This window comes from Bos javanicus, chromosome 15 (assembly GCF_032452875.1).
Source record: "Bos javanicus breed banteng chromosome 15, ARS-OSU_banteng_1.0, whole genome shotgun sequence".
Lineage (NCBI taxonomy): Eukaryota > Metazoa > Chordata > Mammalia > Artiodactyla > Bovidae > Bos > Bos javanicus.
Window position 1 is genome coordinate 25,912,605 of NC_083882.1, and position 22,139 is coordinate 25,934,743.

A 22,139-nucleotide genomic window follows, 5' to 3' on the forward strand; every position below is an offset into this window, starting at 1 on the left:
AGCTATGCCTAAAATAAGTGCCAATAAACAAGTATTGGTGATTATTGTATGCCAAGCACTACTGTGATTTTTATGTGGATTATGTCATGCTTTCTGCACAGAAATCTCATGGGACAGGTTCAGCGATTAACCTCATTTTGCACGTGAGAAACAGCGAGGTTAAGTAACCTGTCGAAGGTACACAGCCAAATAAATGTGTACACCAGGATTCCAGCCCAGGTTCATCTACTTTGTGGCCTAAACCCTTAACTTCCAGAATATTATCACATACGTACTTTCTTAAGTGTGATGACCTAGATAACGTGATCATGAAGAAACATAAAAGGTCAGACACAGGATCTATCCTCGGGGTTCAGATACGAATCACAATACAAGAGGTATCTTAAGTTTTACTGAGGACACTAGGGTTAGCAACCTGGGTTAACAGTCAACACTGAGGTTCTACTATGGACAGCGTTCTTTCATTCATTTCCAGGAAAATGTTGGAGAAGTGTGAGGGGAGGACCACAGGTTCTCCCAGGGATTGTCAGAGCTGATAAATGACCCAAGTGATTCTCCATGAGGCTGCACTCTGGGTTTCTAGCCAATGCATCGTCACATACCAACCTCAACAGCTGAAGACAGCAGATATTAGAAGGGCCATGGATGAGGGCACAGTCAGGGTCCTGGCAATAATTTATAGGGGAAAGAGGAGGTCTATAAATGAGGACACATTGATATTAAAATGGAAAGGGAAACTCAGTGGGATTAAGAAAGAGCTCAGAGTTTACAGCAAAATAGGGTCTTCCACAGAGCTTAGAAATTACTGGCCTTTGCTGTAGACCAAGGCAAATGGCCCCATGAATCCATCTTTTGCCTTCTCTGTGGGCTGAATTATACTCCACGTGATATACTAAAGACAACCATGAACAGTTTTTATAGCTTTGAGGAATGGCTTTTTAGTTTAGGTTGCATTATGAGAACAAAACAAGTGGTCGTGAATCATAACATTTTATGGGTGTACTGCTTCATATAGTTTTCTAAAATTAAGCCCTTAAATTATACTCTACCCTCATTAGGAAAACAGTCCCAGAAAGAGGACACCATTTTAGAGGCTATGCAAAAGAGGGCATGGTAGATCTGTGCCTGGAGAGCCTGAAGTATAATTAAATTGATGGGCCCCAGTACAGAGTCTGCCTGCAAAGCAGGAGACGTGGGTTCGATCCCTGGGTTGGAAAGATTCCATGGAGAAGGGAATGGCTACTACTCCAGTATTCTTGCCTGGGGAATTCCATGGACAGAGACACCTGGAGGGCTGCAGTCCATGGGGTTGCAAGAGTTGGACATGGCTGAGCGTCTAACACTTTTACTTTTTCTCTTTCATGAGGACAGATGGATGTAGTAGCAGAAAAAATTCACATGTCTGCCTGGGAACCAACCTGCTGGAGCTCACTGGCCAGAAGCAAACAAGGGTCAGAAAACAACCATTTTCAAAATATGGGCTCATGCAGGAATGCAGCCAAGGGAAGCATTCCTGGGCAAGTCAGAAGAGAAGGAGGCAAGCGAAGAGGTGCTAAGTAAATCTGTGTTTACTGTGTATTTTCCATCCACTAGTGTTAAAAATCTTCATAAAAATTAAAATAAGGCCATTACCCTCAAAGGAGTTACCATTCAGCTGGGGAGATAGCACACAAGAAAGAGAGCAATGCAAGACAGCATCAAATTAAATGCCAGTTCCCCGGAAGTTCTAGAGCTACTCTAGATGTTCAGCGCAAGGTGAGATCTGTGGGAAGACTGGGCAAGGTCTGGACAAGGCGCCCCGTCTGAGTTCCCCCAGCACCCTGTACCCCGTGTCTCAGCACCTGCCATGCTGGTGCAAAGCCTGACCTCACCCACCTCTCCCCTGCCCTGAGGTCTCTGAGAGCAGAGGCTAGGCCCACTTTGCTCAGTGTGGGAACTCCAGGGCCTCTCACACTCAAGAAATACATCTAGAATTGGACTGAACACAATCTAGGGAGGAAGAATACGGAGAAGCTCTTAAGGGGATTTGGCCTTGGACTAGCTCCTAGAGATGACAGAATTACTGAGGCTGAAGGAGGCATTCAGGGCAGGGGGACATTCAGGAACCAGGGCAGAGGCTCTTGAGCACAGGCTCTGTGTGTGCGCGTGCGTGAGCGCACGTGTGCCTGGGGAAGAAAAGGCAAGGCATATAGACTAGGGCTAGACAGAGAAGTACTTTCAGTGTGAAGACTTTCTGCTCCTAAAATGGGTCACTCATCTCAAGGCCTAGAGATGATGTATCATTGTATTATTATTAACAGAAATAGATTGCAATATTTTAATACTACTACTGCCGATGTTGCCTGTTGCCAGAAGAAATCATTCCCACTCAGAAGGAAATGGGGGATAACAGGCTGGCCGGCCCTTTACTAGAATAAAGCTCCCTCCTTCTAGTCTGTTCATTAGATTTTAATGTCAGTTTCAGTGCTTCAGTTTACCAATTATTTAAAGGTTATAGTCAGTCAGACAAGGTTGTGGTTTTTTTTTTTTTTTTTTTTAAGGAAAAACACAGGGGAAGATAGTCATCAAGAAAGAATAAAGCACATTCCCGTAAGTTTGGAATCTGTCACCAGTCACAATGCCAATGGCTCAGTTTCTTCTTTCCCATTTTCTCCTCACCACCACTCTACCCCAGCATCCAATAAACAGTCACTTTGATGAATTACAAAAGAAAGACAAGGAACAAATTTTTTCTAATGCCTTAAAGGTACAATTTAGGTTGTATGTTAAAGTCAAAGGTTACATATTCCTTCATGCCTTAGTATTCTCCTAAGCTCAGTAACATTCTCCTATTTCCAACATGCCCAAATGGTTAACACAGGGTTTTCTGACTTCTTTCCTATTAAATGAACTGACCAAAGTCTTTACTTCCTAGTTAAATGGACTCTATCCAAGAATGCCATGGAAGACAAAGAATCCAACTGGTTCAGTGACTCAATCCAATGAAGCGTTCACCCTCGGCCTCTGACAGCTCAATATCAATGCTTCCTGACAGTATGAAGGATTGCTAATTTCTTACGCTCTCACTGGTGGTTCTTAAATGCTCACCAATGAACCAAATGTTGATCAGTCAATGCCAAGGAATCAGAAACCAAATTGCCAACCCTGTGATTTATACAGTCCAAAGACTCAGGCTTAAAATAAGCTCAGACACATCAGAACTGACTAAAATGTTTTAATAGATGCACAGTAAAAATATTTCTGAATTCAATTTATAAAGGAGAAAAATATTATCGCTCATCTTATTCAGTAACGTCTTGAGCACGTACTCTGATAGGAGCTATTCAAAGTACGTCAGTTGCATTAACTTGTATATCCTCAGCAAAAACCCAATGAAGTAGTGCTCTTATCCCCATTGTACAGATAAGGACACTGAGGCACAACTTGTTCAAGGTCACCAGCTCGTAAGTGTTGAAGCCTGGAAACTTAGAAGGAGGTTTATACGTGTGGTATCTGTGATGCAAAGTGGGGTTACCAGGGGAAACATTAGACTTGGGATAGAAATATAAGAAAAAAATGAACTTTTGCTTAATGATTATTAAATGTTTTCACTTACTTCATTTAATCCTAGAACAAAGACAAAGTGGGTATCAGTAGCCTCATTCTGATAGATGAAGAAACAGAGGAATTAAGTCATTTGTATGAGAGCCCACAGGTGATGATGGCTGGGACCAGAACTCATGGCCTCTGATGAAGCCACCGCAGGTCCCATCCTGCAGGACAGAACTTGGCTCTTGGAGACCATGAGTCCTCTGAGCCCAGCCAAAAAGGTTTCAAAAACTGAAACCTTGACACTCAGTATTTGCTTTTACCTGGTGATGTTAACTCTTCTGAGCCTCAGCATTTTTCATCTATAAAATTATCATAGACGTGGCTGTTGTGAGAGGAAATAATTTTTCCACCCAGCTTTTGTTGTTGAGTCACTAAGTGGTGTCTGACTCTTTGTGACTCCATGGACTATGGTACTCCATGGACTGGACTGTGGCATGTCAGGCTTCCCTGTCCTCCACTATTTCCCAGAGCTTGCTCAAACTCATGTCCATTGACTTGGTGATGCCATCCAACCATCTCATCCTCTGTTGCCTGCTTCTCCTCCTGCTCTCAATCTTTCCCAGCATCAGGGTCTTTTCCAAAGAGTCAGATCTTCGCATCAGGTGGCTTGGAAGTATTGGAGCTTCAGCTTCAGCATCAGTCCTTCCAGTGAAAATTCAGGTTTGATTTCCTTTATTGGAGCATAACTGATGGATATATATTGCATATATTTAGGCTGTATGTATGCTTGGTCACTTGGTCATGTCCAACTCTTTGGGACCCTATGGACTGTAGCCTGCCAGGCTCCTCTGTCCATGGGATTTTCCAGGTAATAATACTAGAGTGGGTTGACATTTCTTCCAACAGGATCTTCCCAGGCCAGGGATCAAACCTGCGACTCTTGTATCTCCTGCATTGCAGGTGGATTCTTTATGGCTGAGCCATCGGGGAACCCCCATATATTTAGGTTATACAACATAATTTTCTTTAAAGGTGTACAACACGATAGTTTAATGCAGTATACATTGCCACTGTAGACGTATAAATTAGCATTATATCCATATAAATTAGCCATTGTCATTGTATACATATAAATGAGCAATCCTCAAGAAGCACTGAGACACATGTACACATACTACAATCAAAGTGAGTAACACATCCATCACCTCTCTTAGATCCTGCAGTAATTTCTCAGAAAGCATCATGGACCCTCTAAAGTCAAAGACATGGGTAAACTGTAAAAGTATAAAGAATAATAAGCATAATGAGTTTTTAGCTTTTCTGTTTTTCTTCTGAAGGGAGTGATATTTTAGAGGTGTATAACTAATTCTTTTTATTCTAAAAATCAGAGAACTTAAAATTGTTACTAGGCCTATGCCCATTGAGGTTCATTTTGTATGCTGAGCAAACAACGCATCACTCACTGAAATATTCAGCGAGGGGTAATATAATACTACATTATAATATCTTTTTCCATACACATAGACACACAAACAAATAAACAAAAAAGGACATCAAAGGGGGTTTTCTTTTTCTCAGGCCATGGAAACACCTATTAGTCATTTTGTTAAGGTTCAGGGCATTCAGCTTATATACAAAACTCATTACTGTCTGCATTTTAAGGGAAATTTAAATGCAGTGACCTGACCATGGACACAATAATGAAACAAGATTCTCATTACCGTGCTCTAAATAATAATCTAAAAAAATTAAACCTCGGTAATATTTTAACGTTCAGATAAATGCCTGCTTTAAACCCAGTCCATGGATGCTCGTGATTTCTAGTTGAAACAAAACCTGACTCGGGTAAAACATACACTCTGGTAGTTCGATTTGTTATGCTCTGGATAGCGCCTGTCTTTAAAGAACTACCTTTCCCTCCAATTAAGGAACAATTTTGCCAATCAGTTTTCCTGGCAACTCAGCCTCACAAAAGAGAGAGGGAAGGGGAGAAGCAGGGGGTGTCAGGAAGGTGGCTGCACCTCCTGACACACTGCGACTGATTAAAGAGGCTCTGAAAGAACAGAAGGAAAGTGCATCTCAAGAACAACAGAACTTTCAGTGAAAGTACATTCACCTAATTGAAAAGCGGCTCGAAGCTGTTATTTTTGTACCCCAAAATGCGGAATTATTCTTCAAACAATTTCACAAAATCAATAAAAGAGAAGTAGTGCTCTCCCGACTCCTCATCCTAACAGTTGCCGGTCTGAGATATCGCCTCTCCTTTTCTCTATTTAGATTTAGGCCCAAGTATCTAAAGAGAGGCAAGAGCAAACTGTGGTCTCTCACTTAAGGAAGACACCATGAAAGAAAACAGCCATGTATGTCTTGCACCAAAGTTTTTCTTCTAATGTTTCTACATCGATAATCTACAACACCAATAACAAGGTTCTCCGGGATGTGACTTGAACACGAGACTTGATAGGGATTGTTTTACTATTAGCGTCATTATTCTGTTGAAAAGTATGATGGGAGGAAGAAAGGGGGGGAGGGGAAAGAGGCAAGCCCGGACCGTCTGGCTTAAAATCAGAGCCACAGGGTGGTCCTGTGACAGTTCCATGATCTGGCCACACATTGCCAGCACTCCAGTCACGTGCCATTGTTCAAACGCAGCAAACTGTACTTGAAGGCGCCATCCTAGAGTCCACCTTGGTGTCTGACGGGGCAGTACAGGCCATCAGCTTTGCCAAATGGTTACTTGGTGCAGTGAAAATGGGAGCAGACTCTGATCTGGTTATAGGGAATCACTGAATCATAAAAGGGAAATATCAGCTATCTTTTCAGAAGCTATAAACAACAATCAAAAGGATAGTTTAAGAAAGTTGGAATTGATAATAAATATCAAGATAGAATTTATTCACTCACCATGTATTTATTGAGACCTACTCTATGCCAGGTGCTCTAGTGAGTGCTGAGCATATGATACTGAACAAATCTGAGCGCTGTCTTCGTGATGCTCATGTTCTCAAGATGGGAGTCAGACCACGAAGAGATAGTAACACATAATACTCCAGGTGACGATCAGTGCTTTGTAAATACAGCAGGTTAAGGGGCGGTGGGCAGTACCACGGGTGGGAGGCCAATATTTACGTAGGCCTCATATCCCTCCTCGTATATTATTAATAGAGAGGCCGTTATATAGGCAAGGCCTGTGAGATGAAGGAACATTTGCGCAGAATCTGGAGGACAGGTGGGAGACAGTAAAATGGATATCTGAGAGGAAGCATGTTTTAGTTCCAGGCAAACGGAGCAATAAAGCAAGGGCCCTACGGGGAGAGTGGCCTTCGTGTGTTCCAGAAACAGCAAGGAGGCCAGCACGGCCAAGAGTAAGAGATGGCAACAGAGAGGAAAACGGCTCATCTGCTAGGAACTCACACCTAGAACAAAATAAAATAATACTCCCTGTCCAGAACACCAGCAGCAGTTACATTTTACAGCAAATATTTCAAATGAACTACTGAACTTTGCTACTTGAAGAATTTTATGATGGCTTATTTTATTATAATTGACAATCACCAAGCCCTGTCTCTACAGAGCCTAGAGTTTTAAACTAGCTTATGCTGAAGAAGGGCACACTGAACACAAACCCCAGGGACGCACAGACCAACACCCTCCCCGAGGGGCCTCCCCCGGCTTCTTGCCCTCTTCCCACGTGCCCGGAAGGCGGGGTCAAGGCCCTAAGAGACTTTCATGCGCTCCTGCACCATGGCAGCCACCACTGTGTCCTGTCACTGTTTAACACCTGCCTCCTTCCACTAGATACAAGGGTTTTACTTCCTTCACTGCAATGGCCTCTCAATGCTTAAGAAAAGTTTGTGGAAGAGATGGATGAAAAGTTGCATAGGGCTCAGCCTTCCCATCTTAACCTTGCTCACTCCACCAGGAGAGGGTGATTCAGACAGCTCACAGGCAGCTTCGGCTCTCTTGGGCCTCCTCCCCTCCTGGTCCCGGGCCAGTCCACCTCACCCTGCCCCCAGATTACGACGAGCCCCATGTTGATTTTGCTTACAAATGGTGTTTCAGGATGACTCTTCAAGAAGAATTGAGAAACCCAAAGAAGCTTAAACATTTCTGGAGGTCAAAGATTACGAGTGTTATTTATTTACATATTTGCCTCTTTGATCATCATGTGTCTATAAGAAATGGGGATGTTCCAGAGCAGCCCAGATGGTAGAACTTCCTGTGATAACTGGAAGTTATCCTGTTCTCCACCTGTACCATCCAACAGTGTAGCCCCCGGACGCCTGAGGTACTTGGAGTGTGGCTAGAGTGCACTACGAACTGAATTTTAATTGTATTCGTTTTGCTCGACTTAAATTCAAATACCCATATGGGACTGAGTGGCTTCTGTGAGGCACAGCACAGTTCTAGAACTTTCTATCATGATGTCCTCTCCTTCAGACAGGTCCAGATTGATTGGGATGCAAGTTCCACGAGGACCAGAGCCTTGTTTTTCGTGCTCACAGCCCATGTCGGGGAGGTTCTCAGCGGGTGTCTAAGGAATCACGTGTGCACCCGTGCACCGTGAAGAGCGGGAGGATAAAGGCGAGGACTGCGTCTGCAGAGGCCCTGCTGCGCTGACTGCGGACACAGTGACGTTTTCTACTCCAATGGGGCCATTTTTCTACACGGACTCTACAACACACAACTGTGTTTGTCTTTTTAAACAATATCTTTAAATGAAAGAAAATTTTCTTATATGAAAGCTGACTCTAACTGCTGACCAACCTCGCTATTATTGGCTGCTGCAAGGAGGCTGGCAGGACACAAGTCACTAGGTTCCCTGCTCTCTAAACATTTCAAAAGTTGGATACACAGAGCAGGAGAGCATGCATTTTTTTAACCTCATTTGTGATTTTGAGTAGGAAATTAAAACCTGTACACAGGAAAAGAAAGAAGATCCAATGTATCTGATCAGGGGTGCTTTATGAAGAATTTATTATCAGGGAGGAATATCAAACGAGGAGCAGAAACAGCACAGAAGCCCAATAAAACACCAGCATTTGACAAAATAAAACAGATGCTGATGGGCTGGAACTGTTGATGGCTGAGGGGATAAGGGAAGGAAAAAGAGGAAATTAGAACAAATAAGATGAATGATGTAATTAAGAACTGAAAACAAGTAGAGAGGATGAGAAATTTGAGCTGGTTGGCCATAGGAAGTAAGCTATTTCAACCTTTTTAAATACAAAGGGGGGCAGGTTTAGAGTCTACCTACATCATAAAAAAATCTGCTTTAAATATCCAAACATCAAATTGGGCCCAGGGTGGGTTGAAGGTTTGTACTGACCACCATCTGGTCTTCAGCAAACCAAAACATCTCCAGATATAATACTGCAGCTCCCCTCCGGCCGCCTGACATTAACTCTGCATTGCTCCCTACTCCTTGTTCTCCTCTGATTGCCTTCAAGATAGTGCAGGGCCCAACATGAAAGGATTACTATAGCAACCCGGGAAGCTCTTTTATCGGCCTGGAGGAGGTTGTGCAGAGTGGAGCCGGATGGAAGATCTGGAGGGGAGAGCCCTGACGACTGCCCACTGTCAAACCTTCCTGGAGATGCTTAGCATGAGGATGTGTGTTCCAGAAAATGATTAATGCTTTGAGGGGGAAAAAATGTTCTAATTGAACATACAGTAATTCTGAATTTTCTTTTTGTGTGACAGATAAGATATAATCATTGAATTTCTTTCTCCAGAGGCTTTGGAGGGAAAAAAAAGGAAAAGGAAAAAAAAAAAAAAACCCTTTGTGGAAGCAGTATCTTCAGTGTCTGAAAGATAGTCTTTTTATATGAAACAAATTCTGCATTGGGTTACTAAAAGCATCCACCTGCTTATCAATCTAAAAGCTGCATCTTTAAAGGTCACAAGTGAAGGAAAATCAGATAGACTCATTCTAATTCCTAGCAAACGGGAGCTCATTTCTCACCAATCCACCCTGCAGCGCTCAGTAGCATGACCTTTCACTTACAAAGAGAACAGCAGATTTCTGTCTCTCATGTGCTACCCTTCCTTCCTCTTCACGAATTAAATGCGGTTTTGATATTATCATTACACCCTTCCAGAATATTCCACTGAAAGGACCTACGAATTAGCATTACTTTGCCAAAATGGCCAGCCAAATCTCACAATCATTTGACCCTGAAAAGCAACATTAATGAACAGTAATAATAATAAACAGAGTTGACTGCTACAGAGTCAGAGAAGTCTTATAAAATCTGTGATCTGGAGCAGTTAAGTGAATTTAAAAAAATAAATAAAAATGGGTATCTAACTACATGTTGCTCTTTTAAATTTGGCCCAACAAATTCAGCCAGGAAAATAATTCTGAGAGATTACAGAAGGCACTTCTGAGAATATGGGTGTCTGAGTGACATTAGCAAGTAATCTGTATGTTGGGAACCTATGGAAAACACACTGGGAGAATTTCAAGCCTGAGAGTCATGATGACTGGGGGCTTGTCTTGGTTTCTTACCGCCCACTGAAACGACAGCTGGAGGGGTCAGTGACCTAGCGTGATGGCAAAAACACTCATTTCTGAACAGTCACTGCCAACCTTGTTCAAGTCTGAAGTTCAGGGACTCCAAATACATCTATGCACAGCCAGATGGGAGAGCTGAGCAGAATGCAAGCCGTCCTGCTTACGTTAAAATGGCAGGCATTTGTAAGACTATCGTTTAACTTTCAGAAGAAATTCTTTGTTGTAGCTTCATGCAGCAATTTCAGGCAAGCTGAATTTGATTTCTACTAAGTGTATTAAGTTCATTAACAATAGGCAAAAGAAAACGATTCAAACGAAACAGAAAAAAGCAGTCGATTTTATTTCTATGTGCCTCAGTTTCTCTAACATGAGAGAGTGGAAATCCATCACAGCCTTATCCAAGGCCAATGTAAATTCTTTGTGGAAGCCAGAACAAATCAGACACTTTATACATTTTAAATGAGTGATAATTAAGAATTCATAGATGACAAAGTTTCTTCTGAAAAGTAACAATCTACACTTGTCTGGTATATTACGGAGTACTAGGAATGTCATCACATTTGATCCTTCCAGGAACCTGTATTGGGCAGGACAGACAGCAAACAACTGTTCCGTGGATGAGGAAAATGACACGAGAGGTGGCAGCTCGGCTAATACTTCCCAGACGATCACTCGCTGGGGCAGTTAGAACTCAAACCCTGATCAAATCTGGACATCCAGATTTCACTATCCTGAGACGGGATTAACATTTGGTCAAAAATATTGTTTTCTTTTTGCACATGTTGAATCAATATTGATATTCTAATTTAGGAGACAAGGACGCCCCTTGCTATTTGCATATTGTAATAGCCTTCAGGATAATTACCGGACAGATCTTCTGAAAAAGGAAGCCACATGTTTACACTACTTCACTGCTTTTAGAAAAGTAGGGTACATGACATTTACCAAATGCTGCAGCACGGTTAGCTGTCATTTAAACTACTGTGAAGAAAACACATGAAAAAAGGGAAATAAGCAGAAAAATCAAAATTTTCAATGCTTTTTTTTAATAGCTAAAAGATTAAGTATAACTCTTCTGTTCTACAGAGATCCCACAAAACCCATTAAAGATCTCAGGGGTTCTTATCCTTTATTCTACTACATGAACAACAAAAGCTAACTTGTACCTAAAGTTTCTACATGACAGTCTCTTCTAACTCAAAAGCATTACTTTGAAGCAAACAAATAAATGCTATACTGTACTGCTCTGCAGTTAATATTGCTGATGAAATAAACAGTACTTTTTGTCTGATCATCATTTAATACTATTTATTATTATCGGCTATAATTAGTTCTGATATTATTATGCTGCTTAAGTTTAAAAACAGCCCTGAATTTTTTTCTAATTTCGATTAGTAATCAACATTATCTAATTTAAATCCTCATTTCAGGCCTACGAACAGAACAGAAAGCAAATCTTTTTTCTTCTAAACCATTAGGCTGGTTATACCCCATAAACAACCTTTTGGATCGGGCTCTATAATTAAGAGAAGTAAATAAGAAAATCAAGACAACACATCTTAAGTTATTTCACAAGCACAAAGAAGAGAGCCAAGTTCTGAGATATGGCTTCCCACAGGCTGCCGTGGTACAGTTTAGAGCACCAGGTGGAGAGATGCATCTTGGCAGAACAGGTACCAACCAGGACAGGGCTCGTATGGTTACTGGCAAGGAAACGTAATCAGAGCCAGTCTGCCTCTTCAGATGCTGCCTCTAGCAGGCCCTACCATGGGCCCCTGAAGACTCCTCATGGAGAATCTCGAGTCATAGACATCCGCAAGGAGAGGAGGCTGAGGCTTGTACCCCACAAAAATCTAGCCTGCTCTCCATTTGTGTCTATACTCATGGCTTCTACTTCCTCACCAAACACTCCTTCCTCAGTTTCTACATTTTTCTTTAAAATTGATGTACAGTTGATTTACGACATTGCCTTAGTTTCAGGGAATACAGCAAAGTGACTCAGTTTTTTACACACACACACACACACACACACACAAAATACACATTTATATGTATATGGGCTTCCCAGGTGGCCTAATGGGTAAAGAACCCGCCTGCAATGCAGGAGATGCAGGAGATATGGGTTTGATTCCTGGGTTGGGAAGATCCCGTGGAGGAGGGCATGGCAACCCACTCCAGTGTTCTTCCCTGGAGAATCCCATGGACAGAGGAGCCTGGCAGGCAACAGTTCATAGGTCATAAAGAATTGGACACAACTGAAGTCACTGAGCACACATGCATATATGTGCATACAAATATACACACACACATATATATGTATATACTTGAATATATATATAGATAGATACACATGTATTCTTTTTCATATTCCTTTCCATTTTAGGTTATTATAAGGTACCGAGTATAGTTTCCCATGCTATACAGTAAGTCCTTGTTATCTATTTTATATACAGCAGTGTGTATATGTTAATCCCAAACTGCGAATTTATCCCTCCTCCCTTCCCTCTTTGGTAACTGTATGTTTGCTTTCTATGTCTGTGAGTCTGTTTATGGTTCATAAACAAGTTCATTTGTCTCATTTTTTAGATTCCACATGTAAGTGATATCATATGATTATTTCTTTCTCTAACTTACTTCACTTAGTATGATAATCTCTGCGTTCATCCATGGTGCTGCAAATGACATTATTTCATCCTTTTTCATGGTTAAGTAGTATTCCATCATACATATGTACCACATCTTTATCCCTTCATCTGTTGGTGGACACCTAGGTTGCTTTCATGTCTTGGCGATAGTAAATAGTGTTGATATGAACACTGGAGTACACGTATCTTTTCAAATGAAGGGTTTTCACCTTTTCCTGATATATGGCCAGGAGTGGGATTGCTGGATCATATAGTAACTCTATTTTGAGTTTTTGAAGGAACCTCCATTCTGTTCTCCATAGTTGCTGCCAGTTCTTACAACTGCAAACAAAACACAGAACCTACCCTCTTGAAACAACATCCTTCCAGAACACTACATCCAACAGACTGTTCTCATCCACCTTAATATCGTCCAGTATTTAACCCTGCACTGACCCACTCCCATCTCAAGACTCCCCCTCCCCTCAAATTCGGTAGTCCCCTTCCTGCCAACTTTTCTGGTTTTTGTTCCTTCCTCCTCAACTCACCTCCTCTTCCTGTCTACTAAATGTATCAACATTTATTCCCAAGGATCCTGATAAGCAATATAAAAAGAGGAATCTCAGATAATTGTCCAATTTTCAAAACGTATTTGTGATAAAGCTCCTAACTCTTGCATAGCATTTATCAGCTCAATGAGACACAATGTTTATTACTTAATAAATATAGTTTCCATAGGCAAATTTTATCAAAAATTTCCTATCAATTCAATTATTAATTGCATATAGAAGACTCTCAAATCCCTCCCCATCAGCCTAACGAACTTCATCCACTCCCATGTCCATAATGACAACAGGGTCTGGGACATTTCCACCTGGGTCAATGAGTGCTCAGTAATTCAACAACAAAGACCATCACATCCATCCATAGAGCTGGCCCTCTTCCTGGCCCCCGTTAAGGGCATCCTCTCAAGTCAACTGACCCCTCACATTGCCCTGAATTTGCGCATTCTACACCCTGGAGGTCATATCTGTCCTTCACTGCGTTGGCCCTGGTTAAAGCTCTCACTACTCCCTGGCTGGACCACCATGATCCTTCAGCCTTCAGTTGGTCCCTTCTGCAAGTCACAGGTACTTCCACTATTTCCCCTTCTTAAACGTCTTCAACAACTTCTTGGTTTCTACTGAGGAAAATCCAGAGTTGCTAACATAATACTGAACTCTTTAAAGGATCCTCTGTAATCCCCCTTTCCTGCATTATTTCCCCTGATTAGTTACCCCAGGTTTCAGATAAACTAGCCTATAACACACCATCCTCCCAACATGAGCTGGGATTTTCTGCTTCCATGCTTTATCTCATGCTGGTCCCTCTACTTAGAGTATCTTCAACTAATTGTAATCTTACATGTTACAATCTTCCCCATTTGTCAATGTCAAACTTCAGGGTTTCTTCTTTTATGAAGCTGTTTTTGACCCACTCAACTAGAAGTGAGTTCTTTCTCCACTGAATTTCAGACCACTTTATGAGTACTTTTCTATCAAAATCAACATATAACATTTCTCTTATAATTAATCTATACATAGCTCATCTCTTTTTAGAATGGGTGCAGTATCTCACTTATGAATGAGGCACACAGTCCTACACATAATGGGCTTGTCTTAATAAGTGTTTAACAAATGAACAAATCGAGTGAATTAAATTCCTGCCTTTCTACTGTCATTATTTTAAACGAATCAGTATCTAGTAGGTTGCTGCATCTGAGAATGAGCTCCTTTTGTATCCAATAAACATAATGCTTCAAGTACTCCTAAACCACACTCCCCTCCTTGCTATACACTATTTGGCTTTGAAGGATAAATTAGCACAAGGGCCTCACTGGATCTGCAATAGAAAATTAACTTCTCCTAAGATGGTTTGGTTCATGTTTATTAGAAAGTTTTCGGTTTTACTGGTTTGCTTTGCAGAAAATTTTGTGTTAACTATGATCAGAAATGGTAGAAAGCTGAGCTGCATTGACAGAGCCGTTGAGGATCAGAGAGACGGGGATGATGCAATTAAAAGGTGGACAGACAGGTAGACAGATGCTCAGCTGCATGATCAGGAACAAGACAGTGTAAAAAGGCTTCTTTGATCATTAGAGATACTGCGGTAATGAAGCCCTGGATACCTACTCGGTGTTTCTGCCGGCTCTCATCTCCACCAGGCGTCTTATAGAGAAAATAAGGCAAACACAAACAGATCCACCGCCAGCTAGTCAAAGCCGCTTGGCATTTTTTCCTGTTGATTAAGCCACAAATAAAATCATACATGTTGTGCTTCTGACACAGGCAGAGTATGCAGTTCGTGAATCTTTACAAAATACATCTTTCTGAAATATTTCAGCATCCATTACTCTGCTGAGATCAAGAAACTAATATATATTCAATAGTGTATCCTATGTGATCTGAAACATTCCCAGGGGCCAAGAACACGACACAAACTGTAAGTGCCAAAGTGGATTTAAAAGCCAAGCAAACTACAGGATGGCAAATTTGGAAAATGAAGGTAAACTGTGAGCCAGTAGGCAGGATATGGAGGCTTAAGAAGGACTACCTCTTGATTATTTAGAAGAAAGGAGAGCTGCGCTAATGGGGGCCAGTCAAAATGGCAGCGCTTAATATCATTCCTATTTGGCTCTGGTATGCACGTCCCTTGTGGCTCAGACGGTAAAGCGTCTGTGTACAATGCGGGAGACCTGGGTTCGATCCCTGGGTCAGGGAAGATTCCCTGGGGAAGGAAATAGCAACCCACTCCAGTACTCTTGCCTAGAAAATCCCATGGACAGAGGAGCCTGGTGCAAGCTACTGTTCACGGGGTCGCAAAGAGTCAAATACGACTGAGCAATTTCACTTTCACTTTTCATGCACTGCATGGTCCCTTAGAAGTAATGCTGGCTTCTCATTTCATTTCTGCATAGTTTAAAATGAGAGCAGACTCCCTGATCACACACCAACTGACAGGGATGTAGGTGGTAATTAGGGATTCTTTGGGGAATCATAGTGGCTGTGAGTAATCCACACGGAAGAGACTTGAGCATGACTCTCAGCACTTCAGCGCTGTTACCGACACCCTTCTGTGTTAGGCGTCCCAATTCATCTCCTTGTCTTGGGCTCCTCCTCTGACACACAGAGACAACTGTAACACTTGCTATCTCTCTGGGAGGGATTTTAGGGATGTAAGTAAGGTGCCGGTATATTGCATCCCACTCTTTAGAAGAAGCTATATGACTCACGACAGCATCATTTCTCACAGAATCTGTTGACTTCTGGCTGTAAGGTTAGGTTGAGGAGGGCAAGGAGAAAGGGAAGAAGGCAGAGACAGAGAGAGAGATCCAGTCACTAGGACTATTTTTATGGCTTGGGGCAGAGGTGAATGCCCCAGTAAATCATACTTTCAAAGACAGATGGCCTCTTTAACAACAATCTCTCCTTCTAGAGTCATCACTTTATCTTGTAAAAGACTTTAGCTCCATATGTTCATGAATCACTGATCCTGTGACAACTGTAAGGGCACGGCTCTGAGAGGTCTGATTTCATTACACCAGCGCGGGGTGGGGTGGGAGTGGGGCTCTTTGATGAGAAAATGGAGAGAAACAACATCTTCATGTACAGGATGGAAAATCAGCTAAGGCACCTCGATGTTTTCCCCTTTCCTTCTCTCCACTTTACGGCTTCCAAGCCCATTCCCAACACACTTTAATCAGCCACTCAATATCACACAGCTTTTGCTAAATATAAAAGTATGTCACAGAGCACGAGCCAAGAGAAAAGCATGGCTCTCTTCTTTAGTCACTGTACTGAGGAGATTTCCACGAGCAGCCCTTTGCACCACCACTTGAAATCTCAATATGATGGCCCAATCTGTGATGTTACCTGAACGCCGTCAGGTCAGACTCTCTCGGAATACTAATGCTAAGAAGATCACCATGACATCTGCCTACTGTAGGCAACAATGACCAACCACAAAGGTAATCTTAAATTAGGTTCTCTTTCAAGATATCAGTAACTCAAATTGCTTTTGTCATAGTTCTTTTCAAAAAAGAATATTTTCAATTTAGAACTGGAGGGAAACATGAAAGAGTAGGCCTGAATGCCCATGAAGTTCACTGCTATTGCAGTGCTAAGTGGGCACAGGCTGGGAAGACAAATGAAATAAGACAAATGCACTCTCGCTTATGCTCAAGTACGGTATTTAATACAGTTGAACACTGCATTTATTTTTATCTTTGACAGGTCCAGAAATGGCCACTTACTTTATCTGCAGCTGGGATAGTCTCAAAAATATGTTTTCTTGCCCTACAGGAGAATAATTTATTTTTTCCAGAGTTCATTAGCAGCAAAAATTGGCGAACACTGAATATGGACTTTTTCCCCCCTTCAACCATCATTAAAGATTAAACATCAGTAACTTTTTAGAAACAAGAGCTAAAAATGAGTGAGACGGCAGCCTAGACACCAATATGTATCATCGTGCAAAAGCCGTTTAACAGGTATTTCCTCTCAGTTAAGAGATATTTATACAGCATATAGAATCTCAAAGTTGGACTGCTTTATTATTTTGAAATTCATTCTTCCATTCCTGCAGAGTTTTGCAGTCTGACCTATTTGTCTTAAGGTTGGATGGCATTATACATTCTTAAGAAGCAGGAGCAAGTTGGAGATGGCCTTGAAAATCACCATCAACATTGTAATCAGTCTCTTTGATAGAGGTGATATAGAGCACTGACACTTTAGCAGCCATTTTCCCTTAAAATGGTATTCTCATTCATTTGAAGACAGAAGCAGAGGCCCCTATCCTGAATTTGCAATGTTTAAAAATGGGAGAAACATACTGTTGGATTCAATGTTCAAACATTAGCTAAGAGCACTCAAGGAATCTAAATCAGAAAAAAAGGAAAGCAAACTTAGTTTGTAGTAATCTTTCCATAAAGACATTCAATATTCCTTTCTGATTGAAAAGTGTGATTTCAGATTAGCTAGTCTAAATGCATTATAAAAAGCAAATGCAACAGACTTTTCAGCTGATCCAGCCTAAATGAGGCTACAAATAGGGAAGTAAAATAGTAAAATAATGAAAAATAACCCATACTTGCCTAAATAGACCCATAAAACGCACAGTACTATTAGCTGCTCAATGATAATCGTGAATAACATTACTAGGGACAAGTTAGTGCAAGATAAGAATTTTCAGGGGGCTCCTTCAGCTAAATTATGGCAATAATTCCTACCCTCTTCATCATGAATAGTTTTACAAACAGAAGAAACTCTTTTTCTGGTTTTAGACTTTTAATACTCACATCCTCACTTTAAAAACAGACCTTGTCATCTGTCTATTCCAACAGGAGGGAAGGTCTACGATGCTGCTTTGAGAAGGATCACATTAAGGGATCAAAGAATCTAAAAAAAAGATTTCATGTTAATATCAGGCATCTTTCCTTTTTTTCTTACTAATATGAGGTGGATCTTATTTCTTAATCACATATATGTATATCACACAAAGGAAGTACTAACCAAGTTCTGTCCTGAAGAAGAACTCGAAACAAAATTTCGGGAGGAATATTCCTGAACTTGTAAAGGGGATGCTCATATTTTTTATTTGCAATGTATCTTAGCCTAGATCTATTATGATTGTATTAAAACTAAAACTAGAAGGAAACAAGAAAATGAGAATATGTGGTTTCTCCATGATTACCAGCAATTGCGGCCACCCTAAAGAGGTAAATACTGTTTAGTGTGCACGTACGCTCTGGTCATAATCACGTTTATCCTCCTCAAGCTCAATTTAAGATGGCACTCTACACTAGGAAAGTTTTGAGAAGGGAGCTTCTCTGACCATCTACGAAGCACTCGCCTATCCCTGAACAAAGCATTTTGCCCCCTAATTTTTCTCCAAATACAACTTTACTACTTCCTTTATTGCTCATAGTTTCTTTTGCACTTCAGGGGATTTATACTGAATGATGACAGAAGAATCCCTAGTCTGAAGCAAAATTCTGTATTGATATTTAGGATGATTCGGGCATCAGCACATCAGAGTGAAAGCGTGGATGAAAGATTCTAGTTATTATTCCTAAAGCTGACTCACCCTCACAGAAGAGCCCACAGCTACGGAAAAAGGTTTTATTTTTGAAAAGAGAGATAGGACAGTGTGAGCTGACCGTGGCTAATGGAAAAGCCCAGCTCTGGTTTCTGTGTAGCTTGGGTGACGCAGCCTTGGGCAGAAGGGCAGCATGACAGGAATGAGACACAGGTGTTGGGCAGTTTGGTCTGGTCTAGAAAGCATTCATGGTTTCTAGGTGAACCAAGAAGATGTTCAATTCAGTCCTCTTACGCGACCCCGTGGATTGTGGCCTACCAGGCTCCTCCATCCATGGGATTCTCCAGGCAAGAACACTGGAGTGGGTTGCCATTTCCTTCTCCAGGGGATCTTCCCAAGGGATCGAACCTGGATCTCCCACGTTGGAGGCAGACACTTTAACCTCTGAGCCACCAGGGAAGCCTCTTACCAGTCTTACCTGAAGTCAAAACAAAGGAAGGAGGTCCCAGAGGGAGGGGATATATGTACACATGTGGCTGATTCACTTAGTTGTATAGCAGCAACTAGCACAACATTGTAAAGCAATTATACGCCAATAAAAAAATAAAGATAAAAAATAAACACATGAAGCCCTAGTCTACTAGGGTCTTTGGAGAGTGCGTCACATAAAAATATCCATGATCCTTTACAAGATGCAACATCATTTAAAACTCATATGAAGACCTTAGAATATGACCCCAAGCTGCTTTTTGTAATTGGTAATAGGAAACAGTGCCTGAGAGCTGCAGTTCTAGACTTTAGACAACCTGGGTCTCAAGTTCCAGGTTTGGGTTCCAATCCTGGCTTTATTCTTTATTAGGTGTACAACCTTGACTCAGTTGCTTCATTTCTCTGATGCTTGTTTTCCTCATAAAAAAAAAATTAAGAAGAGATATAATGGTACTACCCCATAACATCATGAGGATAAAACACATTCAAAATGTTTATCATGTAACATGATAAACTTTGGGGTGACAGAAATGTTCTGAAGCTTGAATGCATGAACATTTATTAAAACTTACAGAACTGGACACAAAAAAGGAAAAAAATGGAAATCTTATCGTATGATAATTTAAAATGAAAATTTAAACATATGTGTGTGTGTCTGTGTGTATGTATATACACACACATACACAACCTTGGGTAAAGCATTCAATAAACACAAATAAACAGCACAGAACTGATCACAGTTCCTGGCATACACTTGGCACTTAAAAGTGCCCATTACCAATGGGGCCTTTGCTGCTGAGGGTGTTGCTGTGATTGTTATTAGCAAGTCAGAAGAATATGAGTAACAAGGGGGAGAAAAATAAAGGAGGCAACTGGTAGACCCAGGTAAAGCTCACCGATGAAAGGGGATGGAATGGAAAGGGAAACGGAGCTGAACCAACTGCCACTGGGCTCCAGCTGGAAGCCGGGCTGTGTGTGAGTGGGAGAGTGCAGTTGTCTCTGTGCTGCTCCCAGGTTAGGAAGAAGACACATTACCAGTCGCAATTACAAGATGCCAGGAGAAAAGGGAAAAAAAGGGAAGAAAAAGAGCAGCTATTTCTGCTGCTAGACATGAAAACAAACCAGCTGAGAAAAGTGCTTTGATGAGCAGAGTATATGCTGCTGGGTGTGTGGGCTGGGTTCTCCCTCATCCTCCAAAAGGGAGGGGACGAATCATCCTGCAGGTTCAGACTCAGATGGGTGCGGTACAGAAAAGCCAGCCAAGTATACACTCTGTTCTTAATAACATTAAATTCTGCTCTTTTTGGTGTAAAGGTTCAGCATACAAAGTTGGAAAGAGGAACCTTTTTTTTTTAAGGAGGCAAAGGATATGGGAAAAAATTTCAACACCAGATTCCAGTATACATGTAATCACTGAGATTTTCTAATGCCTGCATTTAAAAAAAAAAAAATATGATGTTTCTTGCTCAAGAGCCAGTAAGCCATTGGCTGCCACAGACCATATAATGTGTTGACGCTCCCCGAAGGGCAAGCAGACGACAGGAAAGCACTTATCTGGTTGTAAAAATATGTTCCCTCTCAATATGCAAGTCTATTTTTCTTCCTGCAATAAACTACATTTGTTTGATGCTGTATCTGATAGTTTTATAGTATTTGTTCACATACTCACTAATTTGCAAGACTGGGTAATTTGCAATGGGTCTCATAGGTCATTAGTACAAATTAACAGCATTCTGTAAAAGATAAAGAAAGAAAAGCAGATACTTTGTCATACTACATGGTTAAGCATCATATTTCAATTTAGAGATCTGATGCCTTGTAGTCATTCTTCCATAGTAGAAAAAAATGCATTTCACCACCACCATGTCCTGGAAGGGAGCAGGGAAGCATTAATGAAAGAGATTGTAACCCACCTCTTAACTCTCCAGGTTGTGATATATTTTGAAAATATACAACTGTATTAACATCCCTTCCTGGCATTGGTCCACCCTAAACAGTTTATTTATATTTGAACCTGAAAAGAAGGCACAAAGGCCTTCTTTCCACACAATCCCCTAGGCCTTCTTTTTGGCATGGAACACACACACATTTCTGCAAAATTACTCAATGTATACAGCTGCCTTCTACAGTCTTCATTAAGAATTCAAGAGACGAAAACTGTTGGCTTCCATAGGAAGGTGACCAAATCTACAGGGATATTAAGTACAAATAGTCTGGTTAGAATAGTAAAATGCTGCATGTGCTTTATAATGTTAGACATGTGCAACATGGATTCCTTTGTGATCTGAGTCTCAGATTTTTAAAAACGGATCCTTACTTGCCTTGAGATAAACTTAAGTAAATAATGTTTGCCATCAACTCTAAATGAAGAATGACAGTTAAATTTTATAATCATCTTCACAGCTTCAGGACTTACTTTATATTTTCTCAGGCTCATGACCCAAAGGTTGCCATAGCAACTAGGAAATCCTACCTTATCAAGCGCTTACATTTACATTCCTTGCAGCAGCTTCCCTTTATGAATTAAATCCATCATGGTTTTCTATTCTCAAAATAAAAAGTTCTTAGGATTATCTTGCAGAAACAAGGATCAAATGCTTTGATAGAAATACACTATGCAAAAGTTAATTCAATGGTGGTTTTCTTTAGGAAGAGATACAACTATGGCATAATAAACAGCTTATGCCCAAACTTCCTAGCTTCAAAGGAAACTTAAATAGAGACATTGTGCTAAAAATGACACATCCACTGCCTATGCATTTCATCTTGGAATTATCAAAGAAATAATCTTATTGGATAGCATACTTCAAACAGGTATACAGACATACAAAGAATTAAAAACTGCCTACAATAAAGCCCTATTACACACACACATAAATATTGATAAAATGGGTAACAAATAT

The 22,139-nt window shown here is 41.0% G+C and overlaps 1 protein-coding gene across 13 annotated transcripts in view; it reads right to left on the reverse strand.

Annotated features, from left to right (window-relative positions):
• Nucleotides 1-22,139, reverse strand: part of CADM1 (cell adhesion molecule 1) — a 352,286-nt gene that overhangs the window by 118,662 nt on the left and 211,485 nt on the right. Inside the window, exon 1 of one of the 13 annotated variants that reach the window (XM_061440386.1) lies at nt 20,906-21,661. The exons of the other annotated variants lie outside the window; for them this stretch is intronic. Coding sequence (XP_061296370.1) covers nt 20,906-20,942 — 37 coding nt within the window. The 5' untranslated portion in view covers nt 20,943-21,661. Of the gene's footprint in view, nt 1-20,905; nt 21,662-22,139 lie in introns of those variants that run through there. 13 annotated transcript variants of the gene reach the window in all.